Source organism: Panicum virgatum, chromosome 1N (assembly GCF_016808335.1).
Source record: "Panicum virgatum strain AP13 chromosome 1N, P.virgatum_v5, whole genome shotgun sequence".
Lineage (NCBI taxonomy): Eukaryota > Viridiplantae > Streptophyta > Magnoliopsida > Poales > Poaceae > Panicum > Panicum virgatum.
Window position 1 is genome coordinate 61762936 of NC_053145.1, and position 18438 is coordinate 61781373.

Below are 18438 nucleotides of genomic sequence, written 5' to 3' on the forward strand. Positions count from 1 at the left end.
TCTTCAAGAAAACATTCACAACTTGAATAGAACACAAGCCTTTCTTCGGAAAGAAGACTGGTTTGAGAATCTGTTGTTTGCTGGTAATGTTGATTTCTTAATGCTTTGAGTCTATTTTAGAATATGATTTTACTTTTATATCATCTAAAATTCCATTTCTTCTAGCTTTTAAAATCTGTAATTGTACATTTCTTCAGCTAATATGCGTTGAACATTTAGATGATCCCCATGCCACATGCAATTACTATTTTCATACCTAACAATCATATTATATGACACATCACTGACACTATATATTGTTTAGGATTTACTTAGCACCTGACCACCTTTGTGGGTTTGCAGAGAACAATTAGAGTCTTGTGAAACAAAGCATGGAGAATCCAACCCTGCAAAATTTATATAGAAGTTGTATATATTTACAAGTGTTTGGTGTATAGTGTTTATGCATAGGAGCATGCATTTGCACTCAAAACGGGAAAAAAATAACAGCACGCGGTAACTACACCTCTGAACTGATACTCACATCAGAATATGGCACAAAAAACAGAGGTAAGAAACAAAGAAAACTAAAAGGCAAACCGTAGAGTAACACAAACACACACCAGATCAGGATTCATTCGAACTCGCTCAAGAACTGTTCATCAAAGAACTCAGGCCAACTTGGGAATTGAATGCTGCTACCGTCACAGCTTGAGGCGCTGCAAGCATCGCCGAGGTTGGAAATGGGGAAGTCGGTGAGTGGCGGAAGGGAGTTTTCTGACAGCAGCAGCGTTTTAGGGGTTCCATTCTCTCCCTCAACACTACTCTTTGGAGTGAAGTCCGAGTTCTGGTTTGTATCATTGCTGGTGGGCTGCTCAAAGAAAGTGCTAGGAATTTGGATGTCAGGCAGTTGTCCAGCTACGATGTCCTGGCCACTGATACTCTCGAGGAAACTTGGAGAAGGCAACGAAGACAGGGAAGACATCTGCGGAGGACTCAGGAGGCCAATTTGCTCCAGGTCGGGGATGGTGTTGATGCTGCTGGAACTGGGACTAATTGCAATAGATGCTGCAGACTGGATCAGGTTCTGGAGGCACTGGAACTTTGCAGCCTGGACCGCCTCAACCTGCAGCCTGGCGGCGTGGTCGTCCCATGGCCGCTGCTCCACAAGCTGGCGGAGGTTGGCCAGCGCAATGAGTTGAGGCAGCGCAGCAAAGAAGTCTGTTCTTGGCCTGTGCGTCATCGGGTCGAAGCCCATCTGGATCAGCTTCTTCTTCAGGTGAGTGTTCCAGAAATTCTTGATCTCGTTGTCCGTCCGCCCCGGGAGGTGCTTCGCGATGGCTGACCACCTGGTTTGACATGACAACAGGTTGCACTGGGTTAGACTAGTAGTTGACGCTAGGCATAGGCAAGAGATGCATGCTAGCTGGTGAGGTGCGGTACTTGTTGCCAAGGACGGAGTGGAACCGGAGGATGGTTTGTTCTTCCTCTTCGGTGAACTTCCCTCTCTTGATGTCTGGCCTCAGGTAGTTGGTCCATCTCAGCCTGCAGCTCTTGCCACACCTGTTGAGCCCTGCAAGAACAGATGAGATCGTTGAGCTACATTTTCGCATGGAAGTGATCTACCTCTTTTGCGCAGAGAGAAGGGGAAGTTTGCGTCGCATACCTGCAAGCTTCGGCAGTGCTCTCCAGCTTCCATGGCCGTGCTTCTGGATGTACTCCATGAGCTTCTGGTCTTCTTCAGAGGTCCATGGCCCCTTCTTGAGGCCATTCTCATCACAGCAAGGAGACCTTCCCATCGATAGGACTGGGGTAGGGTAGGGTGGTGCAGGTGGGAAGGAGGGAGACAACCTAGCTGCCTGCTGCCTCCCTTGGAAGCTCCCTGATCCTTTGATGGCTGGTCACCAAAACACAGCTTCCAGTATATAAAGACTCGGAAATCCCTGTTTCCTAAACCCAGTTTATATATAAGTAGAAATGACTAATCTGCCCCCTTGATCATTTCAGCATGCCGACGGGCGACGTGCACGTCCGTCGAAGAAAGGGCAGGGGTCTTGGTGTCCACCACCCTAAACTAGAAAGGTCCTTCATCTTGTCCTAAAAAAAAAACGGGTCCTTTATCTTTATAGTTGACCTGTGCTGGATGGATGTGCTTGCTGCTAGGCTGCTAGACAGTGCTATTTGGCCTAATCTCAATCTCACAGAGACCACTTTAATAGCCGTATTATATTTCCGATATTGCTTTCAAGATTGCAATTAAATAAAGGTGCGCATCGCGCAATTTCACCAAGTCTTTAGTACATTTATATGGGAGTCTTAGATTATCCAAGTATTTGTTGATTTTCGTTTTTTGAGAGCTGGCATATCTGCTTCAAAAGTTCGTACATATATATTGTATTTGGAACAGCTTGTTGGTACCTGGTATCAAATTAAGCTATATATAGTATCATCACACGAAATACACCATTTGCGTGCCAACATGTATATTCGTTCCTGTGGATGACACCCCGTACAAGTCTTAATTAGTTCTCAAGTAAGGAGACTGCAGGGTGATTGAGTCACCTATGCATATTGTATGCCGACAAAGAACCTAAGAAAAATATTGTGCGGAAGGATACCTAGTGATGAGATGAGAGTTTACAGCTGGAATTGCGTATGCAGAAGCTTGACTTCATCAGAGTCTCTTGTTCTTGCACCAGGAGTAGTAAATGCCTCGATCGATTAGGTAGGTGTAGTATTATCCTCTGATCGCTGCATTTCGTAATTAGCTAGTTCTATTAGTCGGAAAGGAACATCTGAAACATAGTTCTAGTTTCTAGAAGAATGGAACCATGTTGAGATCAAGACAGAGAGTGCAGATGGTACCCGACTACTCAGCTTGAGCTCATGATGCGAGTGAAGAATTTGGGTGGAAATTTAAGTCAAAATTCAACATCAAATCTTTGGATTTAGGTGAATTTATCCAACATGAATCTAGATATGTATATGTAATTAATATGACACTGGATCTAATTAAGCTAGTACTCCACGATCGGTAGCACATGGCACTGGAAAAAGTTTCCTAATTATTAATATGTAGCAAATTGCTTCTACATTGCAGCAGCCTATGTATAATCCACTTGCTGGTGGAACCCTACAAAATTGACAAATCAGGTCGCTGAACTGCAACCAAACTATATATCTAATCAGAGGTCCTGCGACTGCGATAGATTCGTCCATTGCATGCATGGTTCTAGCAACTGCACGGACCCCAAGCAAAAATTCTCTGCAACTGGGATTTGAGGACAGCACACCTAGCTGCATCTCCTTAGTCCTTAGACGGAAAAGGATGCTAGCTACTAGTCATCTACTGCACCTGCACTACAGGCTTATCAATCTGTCTCTCCTGCTCCACAGGCCACAGCAACGGAGCTAGGGTAAGCTAAGCCACAGTGTCCAACGCTCTCAATCCTTGTTCGGTCACCTAATAAACCTTTGCTTTCAACGGCGGTAATTATAGATCATTAGCTTTCCTTGTGCGACTTTTTAGCGGCTTGCACGCAGGTTTGATGCGATGAATCCCACCCACGTGCTTGGCGACGTGGGGCAGGGCGATGCCTCCCCATGCACGCAAACGCGAGGGACGTTAGCATCATAAGAGGGAAAGGGCGCAGCCCCCTCGTCCACGCGCGCGGTCGTCGTCAACCTTCCTCCTGCCTGCCTGCTCCCCGTGGTCCAATATTATTCATTAAACAAAACACGCGGTTAGGGTTGATTAGCGTTTCCAATAGGTCCCTTTCAGGGTCTCTCGCCTCCTGACAGCGCCGTTCTTCATCATATCATATAATTGGATTTGATCCTGCAGGTATATATAGCATAGTCCGCGTTTTCCCTGAGAATTTATTAAACAGTTGAGATTTATATGTATATATATATGTTGATATTTTTCATAAGGACTTTGCCAGGCCCAACAGAACGTTATCGTGTCTTCTTTTCAGGCTTAGGAAAATTTGACCCTTCTTTTAACATATTTTATATGGGTAAATTTAAGCTCTGCTAGCCTGCTAGGTTTGCATTAGTTTCCAGAGACACGTATTAGGACGTAATAGTGCTTGATTGTGATGATTGCTATGTAGGTTCGTTGGATTATAAATGCAACGAATCCCAGTCGAGGTTGTTTGGTCCGGCCTGGCACCTTTTTCAAACCCTCCTTATCAAACTGACATGCACGCATATCATCCACTTGTTTTAGGTTTGAGTTCTGTCATGACTCATGAGGTGGTTGCTAATCAATTTACCCGTGCCTGGTAATAATTGTCATTTGCATGCATGTGTCATCTTAAGTAAGTATACCAACATACATGCGTGTTATATATATATATATATATATATATATATATATATATATATATATATATATATATATATATATATATATATATATATAGACACTCACACACACACACACAATTCGTCGTTGTCCATATATACGCATCTGAACCGTTATTGGCACTACTTATCCATGCATGTTTCTACTTGATGTGGTTTCTGCATCAGCTTCATAAGGCTGAGTAGAATTTTGTTGCCGGCTAGCAGCTCAGCTGCTTTACATCTGAAGTTCTGAACTAATAATACGTGGAGTGCAATTTGTATCTGAACCTAAAATACATAGTAGCACGAACAGTGCTACTTGTATTCTCTAAAATATTTTTCGATGAAGGAAGCTTTGGTTTTCTCTCATACAGATGACTTGGGCAAATACAAAAGCAAGCTGACGTATTAATTAAATGTGTCTCTCTATATCTAGCAGTGGTCAAGGGGTTGCTAAAATCTTATTACTAGAGCTGTCATGGAGGGATGAGCAGATAATACAAGCACCTAGCCACCTAGTGTACCGAATAATTCTCTTCCACCACGTAAAAAAACTACCGTTAGCATTAGTGCAGCCTAGGTTTAAAAGAATAAGAGTAGCCAGGACTAACAAAAACGATAGCAGCCATGCATAGATGTGCGGGCGCCCCTCTAAGTTCAGATAGAAGCTAAAGATTCTTAGATCTCTGCATGAGTCATGCAAGGTACAACACATACAGGACGTCCTCAAATTCTCACCAACTCGTTCTCCCATAGGCCACATACTTTAATTCGTGATCTGATGAGATCTTCGCTGACGCTTGATTGACTGCTACTAGATGAATTCAACCATGTTGTGCTTAGAAAACAAGGGTAGCTTTAGCAGACAGTTCTTACAAATGCTCATTCATGTGTCGATGTCGTAGGACCTTGCTGTATGGCAGCTAGGACCTAAAGCTTGGATTAGTTAGATGAAAAGTTGGGGCCTGATTGTGAGAGACAGTGAGTTTTATGGATAGTACAGACCGAGGGAGTATCTGCCCAGAGAATCAGACCATAGCATATTGCCAAAATTCATAAATGGAAGTGCAGACAGTTCTTACAAATGCTCATTCATGTGTCGATGTCGTAGCAAGGACCTTGCTGTATGGCAGCTAGGACCTAAAGCTTGGATTAGTTAGATGAAAAGTTGGGGCCTGATTGTGAGAGACAGTGAGTTTTATGGATTGTACAGACCGAGGGAGTATCTGCCCAGAGGATCAGACCATAGCGCGCATTGCCAAAATTCATAAATGGAAGTTCAGAGTTTCACATCATGGCATTGCCAAATTTCAGAAATGGAAGTCCAGAGTTTCAGAACCTTAGAGCCCGTTTAGTTACCAAAAATTTTCACCTCCCCTTTGAGCACATGCATGTAGTATTAAATATAGTTAAAAAATAAAATTAATTGCACAGTTTGAATGTACACGACGAGACGAATCTTTTGAGCCTAATTAGTACATAATTAGCCATAAATGCTACAGTAACCCACATGTACTAATGATGCGGTCAAAGGTCTCGAAAGATCCGTCTCACGGTTTTCAGGTAAGTTCTGAAATTAGTTTTTTAATTAGTATCAAAAAATCCTCCCGACATCTGGTCAAACAGTCGATTTGACATCCAAAAATTTTCATTTTGGGAACTAAACAGATGGTAGCTAAACAGTGTGCAGACACGGTTGCTTGCAACGCACACCCCTTTAATGCGGTAGAAAGGGTAGTTTCTTTCACCATGTAAACTGGAACAAGCAAGTGATGACACTCCCTTTGACATATGCGTGGGAGTTGGTGCAGGCAGCGACCAAGAACTTCCAACAATTTAGGCCGTGTTTAGTTTGTTGCCCTGTAAACGCAAAAAAATTTTGCGACGGAATCTTGCTAATTTGAAGTACTAAATGAAGTCTATTTACAAAACTTTTTGCACAAATGGGTTGTAAATCGCCAGACGAATCTAATGATGCTAATTAATCCATGATTAATCAATAATTAGCGGATGGTTACTGTAGCATCACTGTTGCAAATCATGAATTAAGTAGTCTCATTAGATTCGTCTCGCGATTTACAGGCCATCAATGCAAAAAGTTTTATAAATAGACTTCATTTAGTACTTTAAATTAGTAAGATTTCAACGCAAAATTTTTACATGTAAAAAACTAAACACGGCCTTATAGCTAGTGGGACATAACCAGAATTCGTTGGTCATTTTACAGACTATTTGACTCAAGGCATTCGTGTTTAGAATGATTTACTACTGGTAAGTTTTAAGTGCTTCAGTTCACAACATTGGATAAATGTAACTCGTCAACACAAAAAGATCTGAATCTGTCTGCACGGCCTTGTTTATATCCAAAATTCAAACTTCCAAAAATATTCCATCGAATATTGCGGCACCTACATGGAGAATTAAATATAGACAAAATAAAAAAACTAATTACACAGTTTGTTTGTAAATTGCGAGACGCATCTACTGAACCTAATTAGACTGTGATTAGACACTAAACTGCTACAATAACACATACTTTAATGATGAATTAGTTAGGCTTAATAAATTCATCTCGTAGTTTACTATGTAATTTATTTTGCAATTAGTTCACTTTAAATATGTATCACAATATCCGATGTGATATTTTACACCAAAATTTTACATCATCTAAACAAGCCTATGCACAATGCCAGGAGTAACGGAACCAGATGGGACAGCAAAAGGGGACAAACACAAGGAGGTGGATGATTCTTGGTCCCCAATTTTCCTCACTGATGTCTTGCGCGACTTGTCTCCTTCGTTCACTGTGCAATTGCATCACTTGCAATTGACAACAAGTTAAGTAAATTGGATAAAGCTGTGCTTGCTGTCTGAAACGAAAGGCAGCTTCTGATACTTTTTCCCTGGTCCTCAATAGAGGCTGTATTCATTGGTGAAGGTTGAAGCTACTGCCCCATGCATGAAACTATGGGCGCGTTTAGTTCCCAAAAGTTTTTGGAAAAAATACTGTAGCAATTTTCAGCCGAAGATTAGGAGAGCTAAATATGATCTAATTGTAAATCTAATTACACGGATGGACGGAAATCGCGAGACGAGTCTATTAAGCCTAATTAATCCGTCATTAGAGATTGATTACTGTAGCACGACATTGTCCAATCATTGCATAATTAGGTTCATTAGATTCGTCTCGCGATTTTGTTCGGGAGTTGTGGAATGAGTTCTGTCAATTATTTACATTTAATATTCCTAATTAGTGGTTAAACATTCGAAGTTATTCTAGCGCACGTAAATTTTTTGAAACTAAACGGTCCCTATCATAACATATAGCTGTAGACAACTCCTGGAAATGATTGTCTTGTCCACTTGCTGGTATTCTGATGTCACCGATCTTCGGCGACAGGGAGTCTGCCCGTCAAGTCCAACGGAAAGATGTTTCCTTATAGACATGGGTTTCTAACTGTGCCATAGGATATTATTTCAGTGAACCATCTGTCTAAGACTGGTACGGTCTGTTGATTCAACCAGGCTGATGAAATGCAGGAACAGATCAACTGTTGTTTAATTCTTTTGTTCGTTTACCTTTTAAAGATAAGGGGGCAGGTAAAATTCAGGACGACAAAAACGCGCAGAACATTTGGCGTTAATTTACACTAGTCTATCAACCCGTGCTCCCGCACAATCTAATTAGAATTAATATAAAAATAAAGTCAATAATTGTGGGCCCCCGGGCTAGCAAATATCTAGGTTCCCGTTGTGCTTTACTGTACTTGTCCTATGATCAGTCCGCAACTACGCACAACAGCACCGGTATCACAACTGCACTCAAAACTTATTAGTAACATTAAAATTTAATCAGAGCATATATAATCTGCAGTAGAAGCAAATAGAAATATAGGACTTCCATCCTACAGTAGTGTGCCTCACCATTCCCACAGGCAACTGACTGGGAGTTAGTCCTAGAAAGAACCGACGTCGAAAACCCGCATCCCTCGGCAAGGAACTGAACTGAGGCGGCTCTTCTTCGAACTCTGGATTTTAAAATTTTAGCAACAAGGGTGAGTACAATTTTGTACTCGCAAGACTTCGGGTGTATATCAAAAATCCTATAATACATGCATGGTTAATCAAGGAAGGCTGACTGGTTCACTAGCACTAGGCTGCATTTTATTTGAGTGTATCTTCGTACGCATAATTTTGAAAATATTTTGTTTTATATAAAATAGACCGACATCACCAATCATGACTCCCTATTTCCCATTTCGCGGTCCTTTGACCATCTATATCGGTCAACCACCTTTGAACCGGTGCAAGTGTTTCCAAACAGTTCCCATTCTAAATTTTCAAACCAAAAGCTCTAAAACCGGCGACTAGCTCAAGTGCTCTTGACCGTGAGCACGACTATTCGAATAGTTTTGCACTCTAGAGGTTGTACACTTTACACATACATCATGTTTCGGTTTGATGCCAGCGCGGAGCCAACGCGCATTTACACAATTCCTTAGATGTGTCGGCAAGCTAACATGACAAAGCCGTTACATCAACTGGACCCAAGATATGCTACTCGACAGACTGTAGGAGTTTCTCGGCTCCGTACATCTGCCCGGGTTAGCTACCCCGACACCGACGAACTCCTCGAGCACTCGGGCGGTAGCATCCTCTCGGGGCCAACTGACTTAATAGGTTAAGGCCAGTGCCCATTTAGCCGTATGGTTGCACTGTAATTCTTGGCTAGAATAGTGCCAATTACCGGTCCTTAATTTGACACGGGTGATAAATCCCTAAAATGCGCCGGAAACGCATCAAGAACCAAGCCATATCCATCATCCATTTTCCCATCCATATTCTTTTATTTCATCCTCATACCATCATATCCACTAGACCATATATTCACCCACGTCTACCATAGAGTTTTTATCCTTTAAAAATAACCATACAAATGTATATTTTCTTTAAAAGAAACCAACCCATGTGATGCTACTTAACTATTGCGCAAATACTAAGCCAACTAAGCATCTGACTCTGAACTACGCGAATAACCCATAACCTTAGGGTAACAAGGTATAAAAGGGGTACAAAATAACAAGGAAGGTAAATGCATTGAAGTAGGGCGTGTCTACCCAACATAAAATAACATTTGGACTCATAAAATCATCATCGCATACAACCAGATGGGACAGCAAAAGGGGACAAACACAAGGAGGTGGATGATTCTTGGTCCCCAATTTTCCTCACTGATGTCTTGCGCGACTTGTCTCCTTCGTTCACTGTGCAATTGCATCACTTGCAATTGACAACAAGTTAAGTAAATTGGATAAAGCTGTGCTTGCTGTCTGAAACGAAAGGCAGCTTCTGATACTTTTTCCCTGGTCCTCAATAGAGGCTGTATTCATTGGTGAAGGTTGAAGCTACTGCCCCATGCATGAAACTATGGGCGCGTTTAGTTCCCAAAAGTTTTTGGAAAAAATACTGTAGCAATTTTCAGCCGAAGATTAGGAGAGCTAAATATGATCTAATTGTAAATCTAATTACACGGATGGACGGAAATCGCGAGACGAGTCTATTAAGCCTAATTAATCCGTCATTAGAGATTGATTACTGTAGCACGACATTGTCCAATCATTGCATAATTAGGTTCATTAGATTCGTCTCGCGATTTTGTTCGGGAGTTGTGGAATGAGTTCTGTCAATTATTTACATTTAATATTCCTAATTAGTGGTTAAACATTCGAAGTTATTCTAGCGCACGTAAATTTTTTGAAACTAAACGGTCCCTATCATAACATATAGCTGTAGACAACTCCTGGAAATGATTGTCTTGTCCACTTGCTGGTATTCTGATGTCACCGATCTTCGGCGACAGGGAGTCTGCCCGTCAAGTCCAACGGAAAGATGTTTCCTTATAGACATGGGTTTCTAACTGTGCCATAGGATATTATTTCAGTGAACCATCTGTCTAAGACTGGTACGGTCTGTTGATTCAACCAGGCTGATGAAATGCAGGAACAGATCAACTGTTGTTTAATTCTTTTGTTCGTTTACCTTTTAAAGATAAGGGGGCAGGTAAAATTCAGGACGACAAAAACGCGCAGAACATTTGGCGTTAATTTACACTAGTCTATCAACCCGTGCTCCCGCACAATCTAATTAGAATTAATATAAAAATAAAGTCAATAATTGTGGGCCCCCGGGCTAGCAAATATCTAGGTTCCCGTTGTGCTTTACTGTACTTGTCCTATGATCAGTCCGCAACTACGCACAACAGCACCGGTATCACAACTGCACTCAAAACTTATTAGTAACATTAAAATTTAATCAGAGCATATATAATCTGCAGTAGAAGCAAATAGAAATATAGGACTTCCATCCTACAGTAGTGTGCCTCACCATTCCCACAGGCAACTGACTGGGAGTTAGTCCTAGAAAGAACCGACGTCGAAAACCCGCATCCCTCGGCAAGGAACTGAACTGAGGCGGCTCTTCTTCGAACTCTGGATTTTAAAATTTTAGCAACAAGGGTGAGTACAATTTTGTACTCGCAAGACTTCGGGTGTATATCAAAAATCCTATAATACATGCATGGTTAATCAAGGAAGGCTGACTGGTTCACTAGCACTAGGCTGCATTTTATTTGAGTGTATCTTCGTACGCATAATTTTGAAAATATTTTGTTTTATATAAAATAGACCGACATCACCAATCATGACTCCCTATTTCCCATTTCGCGGTCCTTTGACCATCTATATCGGTCAACCACCTTTGAACCGGTGCAAGTGTTTCCAAACAGTTCCCATTCTAAATTTTCAAACCAAAAGCTCTAAAACCGGCGACTAGCTCAAGTGCTCTTGACCGTGAGCACGACTATTCGAATAGTTTTGCACTCTAGAGGTTGTACACTTTACACATACATCATGTTTCGGTTTGATGCCAGCGCGGAGCCAACGCGCATTTACACAATTCCTTAGATGTGTCGGCAAGCTAACATGACAAAGCCGTTACATCAACTGGACCCAAGATATGCTACTCGACAGACTGTAGGAGTTTCTCGGCTCCGTACATCTGCCCGGGTTAGCTACCCCGACACCGACGAACTCCTCGAGCACTCGGGCGGTAGCATCCTCTCGGGGCCAACTGACTTAATAGGTTAAGGCCAGTGCCCATTTAGCCGTATGGTTGCACTGTAATTCTTGGCTAGAATAGTGCCAATTACCGGTCCTTAATTTGACACGGGTGATAAATCCCTAAAATGCGCCGGAAACGCATCAAGAACCAAGCCATATCCATCATCCATTTTCCCATCCATATTCTTTTATTTCATCCTCATACCATCATATCCACTAGACCATATATTCACCCACGTCTACCATAGAGTTTTTATCCTTTAAAAATAACCATACAAATGTATATTTTCTTTAAAAGAAACCAACCCATGTGATGCTACTTAACTATTGCGCAAATACTAAGCCAACTAAGCATCTGACTCTGAACTACGCGAATAACCCATAACCTTAGGGTAACAAGGTATAAAAGGGGTACAAAATAACAAGGAAGGTAAATGCATTGAAGTAGGGCGTGTCTACCCAACATAAAATAACATTTGGACTCATAAAATCATCATCGCATACAAATAATTGTAGGCTTAGGAATTTAAATAGGAGCAAGAATGATCAAGGAGGTGCTTGCCTTGTTGCTGATTGTTCATATTTCTCGAATATTAGCTTAGTGTCTAGCTAGGTGTCTGGCACAGTTACGAATGTCTCATCGTCTACTCGAAACAGACAAACGAAAGCACATGCAAAAGAACCAAATAAACAACAATGAACAACCAAATAAACACTAAAAAATGATAGAGCATGATTTTAGAAAATTTCAAGAAAAGACTCACTCAGTTTGGAGTTAAAATGAGGAAGATATGGCTAAAACAAGGTTTCAAGGGTTTATCTGCGAGAATTTTGAAAGTTACAGGGGGCTGACAGGAGAAAACTAGGGGCTAAAATAGAAATAAACTAAAGGTACAAGGGCTAGATTGGAAAACAGTGAAGACTGGACTGTGGGGGCAATTTTGTAAAAGGTCAGGGGCTAGAACATAAAGAAAAGGACCTAAAACTAATTATTTTTGAGCTGATAAGGACTGCGGGTTGATTTAAATAAAACTCAGGGGTTCTTTTGCAAAAGTTACAAGGGTTGACCGGTATTTGGGGAATTGACTTCGGTCTAGATCCAGTCTAGACCGTCGGATCAAGATCCGGGGGCTGAGGTGGTCCGGCTCGGCTGGCGGCTTGGCGGCACCGGCGGCTCAGGCGGGCGGCGCCGGCGTGCCGGCGACGAGTAGGGGCGACGGCGGGGTCGCCGGACTTGGCCAAAATGGCTGTCCAGGGGTTGCTTCGAACAGGGGAAGCGCCGGGGAGGACGAGGAGGTGACGGCAAGCTCGAAGGAGGGGTCATGGTGACGAGTTGGCGCGGCGGAGGTGCTCCACGATGGCGAGGCGCGGCTCCCGAACTCCGGCGAGCAAGCACCGCGGCACTGGTGCGGGAGAGAGGGGGGAGGAAAGGGTCCGTGAGCATCAGTGATGCACCAGGATCCTGTTGGTGTTGTTGTTTGGGGCGGAAAGGGTCGTAGATGGTCTATCGACGGTGAGGTGGCCATGGCGGGTGGTGGTGCCCTAGCGGGTGGGGAACCTTTGATTCTGGGCTGGCCGGTGGCCAGAGCTCGGCATGGAGGGTTCTGGGGGAGCGTAAGGAGGTGGTGGGGCTGTAGTGGCGAGAGATTTAGGAATAGTGGAGAGAGGGAGGCGAATTTGGCCGGCGGGGCAGCTCTGTTTGAGTGGCTACCGCAAGCAGAGAAGAAAGGGGAGGCGCCGAGCGAAAGAGGAAAGGAGGAGCAGTGCGTGAGCGGCGTGCGGCGCTGGAGCTTGGCTGTGGATGAGGACGGCTCGTTGGTGTGGCGTTGGCGAGTGAGGAGGGGTAAGGTGGCCGTGGCGGGGCCCGGCGGCGTGCTCCGCCTTGACTGGGAATAGAGAGAGGAGGAGGAAGGGAGGTGAAGTGGGCGGTGAGCTGGACGGGGAGGAGCAGCTCGTGGATGGCGTGCGACGCTCGAGCTTAGCCGGGTATTGAATGCCCTCGTCCAGCTCGCGTCCTTGCACCCGGGTTGCGCAGTTGGACGGCGCGACGCTGGCTGTCTCACCGCGGCACAGGGAAAAGGACGAGCCCGAGGCAGCAGAGCACAGAGTGGTGGAGGAGCTGTGCTGCGCTGTGCCCCGGGGTGACGAGGCGCGGTGGAGCAGTGCGGAGCTGTGCGGCGAAGCAGCGGCGGCGCGGGCGCTGCGACGCGCGGCGGAGGAAGGAAGACGACAGCTGACGGACGGGGAGGGAAGAAAAAGAAAGGGAGATAGAAAGGGAGTTGGGCCGGCTGGGCTGGGTTTCGGCCCAGGCCGAGCTGTGCTCTTTGTTTGTTCATTTTTTTTCGAATTCAAACCAAAGTTCAAATTCAAATAGAATTTATTCAAAAACATGAAGAAGCTTAACAAAAATTGGTCTAGCATTTCTTTGTAAGACAGTTTCTATGCACAAAATCATGAGAAGATCCAAATAAAAAACCAAATCAAGCATTGATTTATTTATTTGTCTCAACTTTATCTATACTTGAAATTTGGGCTGTTACAATAATTATAATTATCTATCTCACGTCCTTTTCATCTAGGAAACATATCAGGTGTAAACCAAGCAAATCGTGTAAACTCCAATCTGGGTCACCGGATCAACATCCAAGGGGCATGTGGGTATTGAATAATTTTACAATTAATCGCCCGCACTTGGATTGGATAATCACTTTTGCAAATCCCCCGTCCACTCCCTCCGTGCCTCCCCTTGGATGTTGATCCGGTGGCTCGGATTGAAATTTGCATGGTTTGCATGAAAATGTTGGTTTGCACTTGTATGTTTCCTTTCATCTACATACTCTAAAATATATATTAATCATTATGTAGATACAATAGATTTTATTTTGCATCACACCTTCATATGTATTTAATATATGTTTAGTTGAACTATTTGTTTGTGAATTGATATTCTTATCTCTTCCATCATACATGAATATATGATGACATATATCATAGGTAGCATTTTTATATAAATAATAATATTAATAATGATAGAAATAGTAATTTAGAATTTTATATTAGTGCACTTTAATGTATTGTTATAATTGCATAGTTTAGATTCAGATTTATGAGTAATTTAACTTGTAATAATAATGATATAATTAGATAATTTATATGCAAATTTAGGGGAGTATTTGTATTATTTTTATAATGGCATATGTGGGCAATTTACAAAAATATTAGGGGGTTACTTTAGATTTTTATTATAATGATAAAGGTGGGTAATTTAGATATATATTTAGGGGGTTACTTTATGTAACACTCTGGTATTAATTTTGTGCTTAATTTGCTAATCATGATCCTAATTTGGTCATTAGAGTTAATTAGGCACGCATAGTGTTCATCAACTCAGCTTTGTTTGATCTTGTTTTTCTCCCTAATTCGAGCTCCAAATCAACCTTCGCCCAAAACAAAAGTTGTAGACCTTCTCTTCCTCTACAACTTTTATTTTGGCCGAATTTCGAGTTTCTATATGAAATTTTTTATTTTGGGCGGTCAAAATCGAGCTAAGTTTCGTTGAACTATTTTTTTTCTTCTCCCTGTGCTACCTGCTCTCATGCTCCCGTACACACGCCCATACCGGAAGGGCACAGTCCGGCGAGCCCTACACGCGTCGCCGCTCGGCAAACCTCGGGCGCCACCTCGATCACGTTCTTATCCTCTCCCGACGCCCCTCCTGCACTTTCCTCATTTCCCTTCTTCCTCCTCTCAGTCAAAACCGATCAGAGCCACATCGTCGGCGCCGCGCCGACCATCCACGCCGCTCCCGCTCCGATTCCGTGCACCCAGCACCTCTCCAGCCTCGACCACCACCTCGGCCGCACATTCCCCACCCTGGACGCACGTTTCCCCGGTTGAATCGGCCCCGCTCCGGCCGGCCGCTACTGCAGCTTCACGCAAAGCTCCGGCCGCCCGTCGACCGCCTCCTCCGGCCATCCCCCGCCCAAGCCAAGCACCTGAACGGGTTCTCCTCGTCGCGCTGAAGCTTCCCGGCCTAGCCATCGCCGCCCTCCCTCGCCGGAAGCGCCGCTGTGAGCTGCGCACATGGCCATGGGAGCACTGCTCCGCCGCGCCCCACTTCCGGTCATCCCCGATCCCAACTGAAACCACCCACAGGTAGTTCTCGAGCATCTCGTGCTTCCCCACCACTTCCAAGCCGCCGCTATGGCCTTCTCTCACCGGAATCGAGCCCCTGAGCGCTTCCTCTGCTTTAACTTGTGCCCAGGGACCTCCTGCAGCAATTGAAGCAAGTCCAGGGGGTTTTCTGCATTGTCATAGACTCATATGAATAGTCTTTCAGGAACCAAATCGCTTGAAACTTTGAAAATCCATAGAAAATAGTAGAAAAATCGTAAAATAGCAATTTAAGATGTTTTGGAATCCTTGTGAGTATATCTATGCAGTGGAATCATAATATGATGTGTGTTAGTTGAAAATATTTGCTGTAAAAATAGATTTATGCTTGTAAAGGTTTTAATGCTAGTGTTGCTTGTTTTTTTCATAACTGCAGTTATAGTGCTCTAAATGATATGAAATTTTTTATGGTAGGCTATTCTTGTGATGTGTGTGCTGTGGTAAAAATTTCATGTTCATTGAGGGCAGTATGACCGAGTTATTAGTTTAACTTGTTGAATGCTAAGTAAATAGTTTATAAATAATAGAAATGTGTAAAAATGGAAAATGTGATTCCACTGCCCTTGTATGATGTTATGTTGGTCTAAGAAAATATAATATGGCCATGTGTTTACAGAAAATATGAAGTTTTACATTTAACTTGCTCTCACACGATTAAGTGCAATAAAGATTTGTGTGTTTTATAATCAATAAAATATAAAACTTGAGCATGTGAAATTTGTACATTAGACTATTAGGAGTAGTGGTGATCTACTGTGATTTTGGTAGAATTTATTGTGCACTTTACATGTATGATCATATATATATATATATATATATATATATATATGTGTGTGTGTGTGTGTGCGCGCGCGCGCGCGCGCCCCTATATGTCTTATTATCTAAATAAATTAAGAAAGGCTTTAAATAAATTAATTTGGGGTTGGATGCTATGTTTTCTGGTGATCATAAGTCATGTATGACATGTTAGGTGTTGCTCATGCAACTCTTGCTTAAGCTTGATATTATTTGCATGTTTGCTAAAGCTAGCTCATGACCTTCATTCATATGGATGCTCAGTCGTGACCTTGTGTCTGTCTTGCTTGCTCTTTTTGATGCATTGTCTATTGTACCTCTGTGCATTCATACATCCGCATTGATGCATCTCATTTAGATACGCTAGATGGACAACGCGTGGACATGAAGCACGTGATGACGGAACCGAACCCCAAGATGGCATTGGTGGACGCGTCCTGAAGAGAAAAGAACCCGCTGGAGCAACCGAAGACCCGGCTCAAAGTCAGAAGGGCCCAAGGCCTTGTTAGTACTAACACTGACTCAGTGTTATCCCAGGCAAGCCCCGGAGCATAACCCATAGTTTGAGTATTCAATGTTTATTTAATTATTTGTGCATTTACGTTTTTAGGAGTTGTATAGAACCCTAGTATGCATGTTTCTCCCTAGGTACCTATGAGTCTATACTAGTATACAGGTGTCGTTAGTATTGCCATGTTTAACTAGGATCCGGTAGAAGTCGAGTGATTGCTGTCACTCGCGAGCTATAGGTTTTTGTTACTTATGGAAAAGTGGCTTGAGAATGAATCTGTGAGGAAAGAAAAATGGAGACCGGGCGGAGAGGAATTGGATTACGGATATGGAATGTTTGGAAAGTGGACCTCCGCCTGTGTCGATTGAGGACCATATTGTTGTTGGCCCTGATGACCGAGGATTGAACAATACTAACCACATACCGGAAGTAGGAGGTAGTCGAAACTGGTAAACTGTGTACCACTTTACGACGATACTCTGAATTCCGTCCTGCTACGCTGGGCGTGGGATGATGGCGGGTGTTGGATTGGATGTCGACTCCGGGTTCTCCGGGAGTTCGCCGTGAGGGGCCCTTCACCTGGGTTTTAGCAAGCGTGGTTCAGATGTCGTGGTAATGATGGAAACAGCTGATGCGTGTGGCCCGGCGTTGTTTGCATGTGTCGTGTGAGTTAGGTCCACCTTGCAAGGTTAAATCGGATCGATTCGCCATGACTCGCGGATATGAGAGCCTTGGTCACTGCATCACATCGTAGTAAAGAAGTGGAATAAGAATTGAAAGACGAGGATGGAATATATGTTTGTGATACTCTTGGAAAATATAATGTGATGTACCATGTTTGCTCTAGATATTTATGCAAACCTAGTTGATATTTGTACATTAAACTTGAGCTAAAATATTGAAAGCAAGGATCCACCATTAGTTACTTTCCAGCAAAAATAAACTCCAGAGCCAAAATCTTGCATGTTCTAGATAGTGTGCTAAGTATACCCATGTCGGGTAAGTCTTGCTGAGTATTAGTATACTCAGGGTTTGTTGCCACCCTGTTTTCAGGTAACTACTGCTGGCTGGAGCTAACCAGGATTCACATTGGTGGGCTCGATGTGACGTCCTCACGTCATCGTAGTAATCGTTGTTTTTCTAAACTAAACTTCTATTTAATTTCCGCTGCATTTTGAACTCTGATATTTTACGTAAACTTGTTTGTAAAACTCCGCATTGTAAATTAAATTTGAGAACTTTTATCTGCTTGTAATCATCTGTGCTCGTCTTCGTGCGAGACTTCCAGTGTTTTCGATCCTTAACCCAACAGGCTGCCGGATTACACCGTTTTAAGTGCGTGTTTACTTGATTAACGCTTAAGATGATAGTTAGCGCACTTAAGCCGGTTTAATTTGGGCGGTTCTGTTACACTTTAGTCTATTTTCATAATGGCAGATGTAGGTAATTTAATAGGAAATAACAGATCCGATTGTTATTATAATTATAGTTGTTGGATTGATGATTGTATGT

The 18438-nt window shown here is 43.0% G+C and overlaps 1 protein-coding gene across 1 annotated transcript; it reads right to left on the reverse strand.

The window, feature by feature from the left end:
* Positions 1-372: 372 nt before the first annotated feature.
* LOC120657292 (transcription factor MYB93-like) lies at positions 373-1891 on the reverse strand. The gene is made up of 3 exons (XM_039935583.1): positions 1646-1891; positions 1423-1552; positions 373-1328 (listed from the first exon to the last, which is right to left on the reverse strand). Exons 1-3 carry the CDS (start codon positions 1776-1778, stop codon positions 614-616), a joined length of 978 nt encoding a protein of 325 aa, XP_039791517.1. The 5' UTR covers positions 1779-1891; the 3' UTR covers positions 373-613.
* Positions 1892-18438: the final 16547 nt, after the last annotated feature.

Bases quoted from the DNA above. Each gene is read 5' to 3' on its own strand.
- LOC120657292 (XM_039935583.1), bottom strand. From the start codon at position 1,778: ATGGGAAGGTCTCCTTGCTGTGATGAGAATGGCCTCAAGAAGGGGCCA. The intron at 1,553-1,645 runs GTATGCGACGCA...CTGTTCTTGCAG, and splicing joins AGCACTGCCGAAGCTTGCAG to GGCTCAACAGGTGTGGCAAG. The intron at 1,329-1,422 runs GTACCGCACCTC...ATGTCAAACCAG, and splicing joins CACTCCGTCCTTGGCAACAA to GTGGTCAGCCATCGCGAAGC.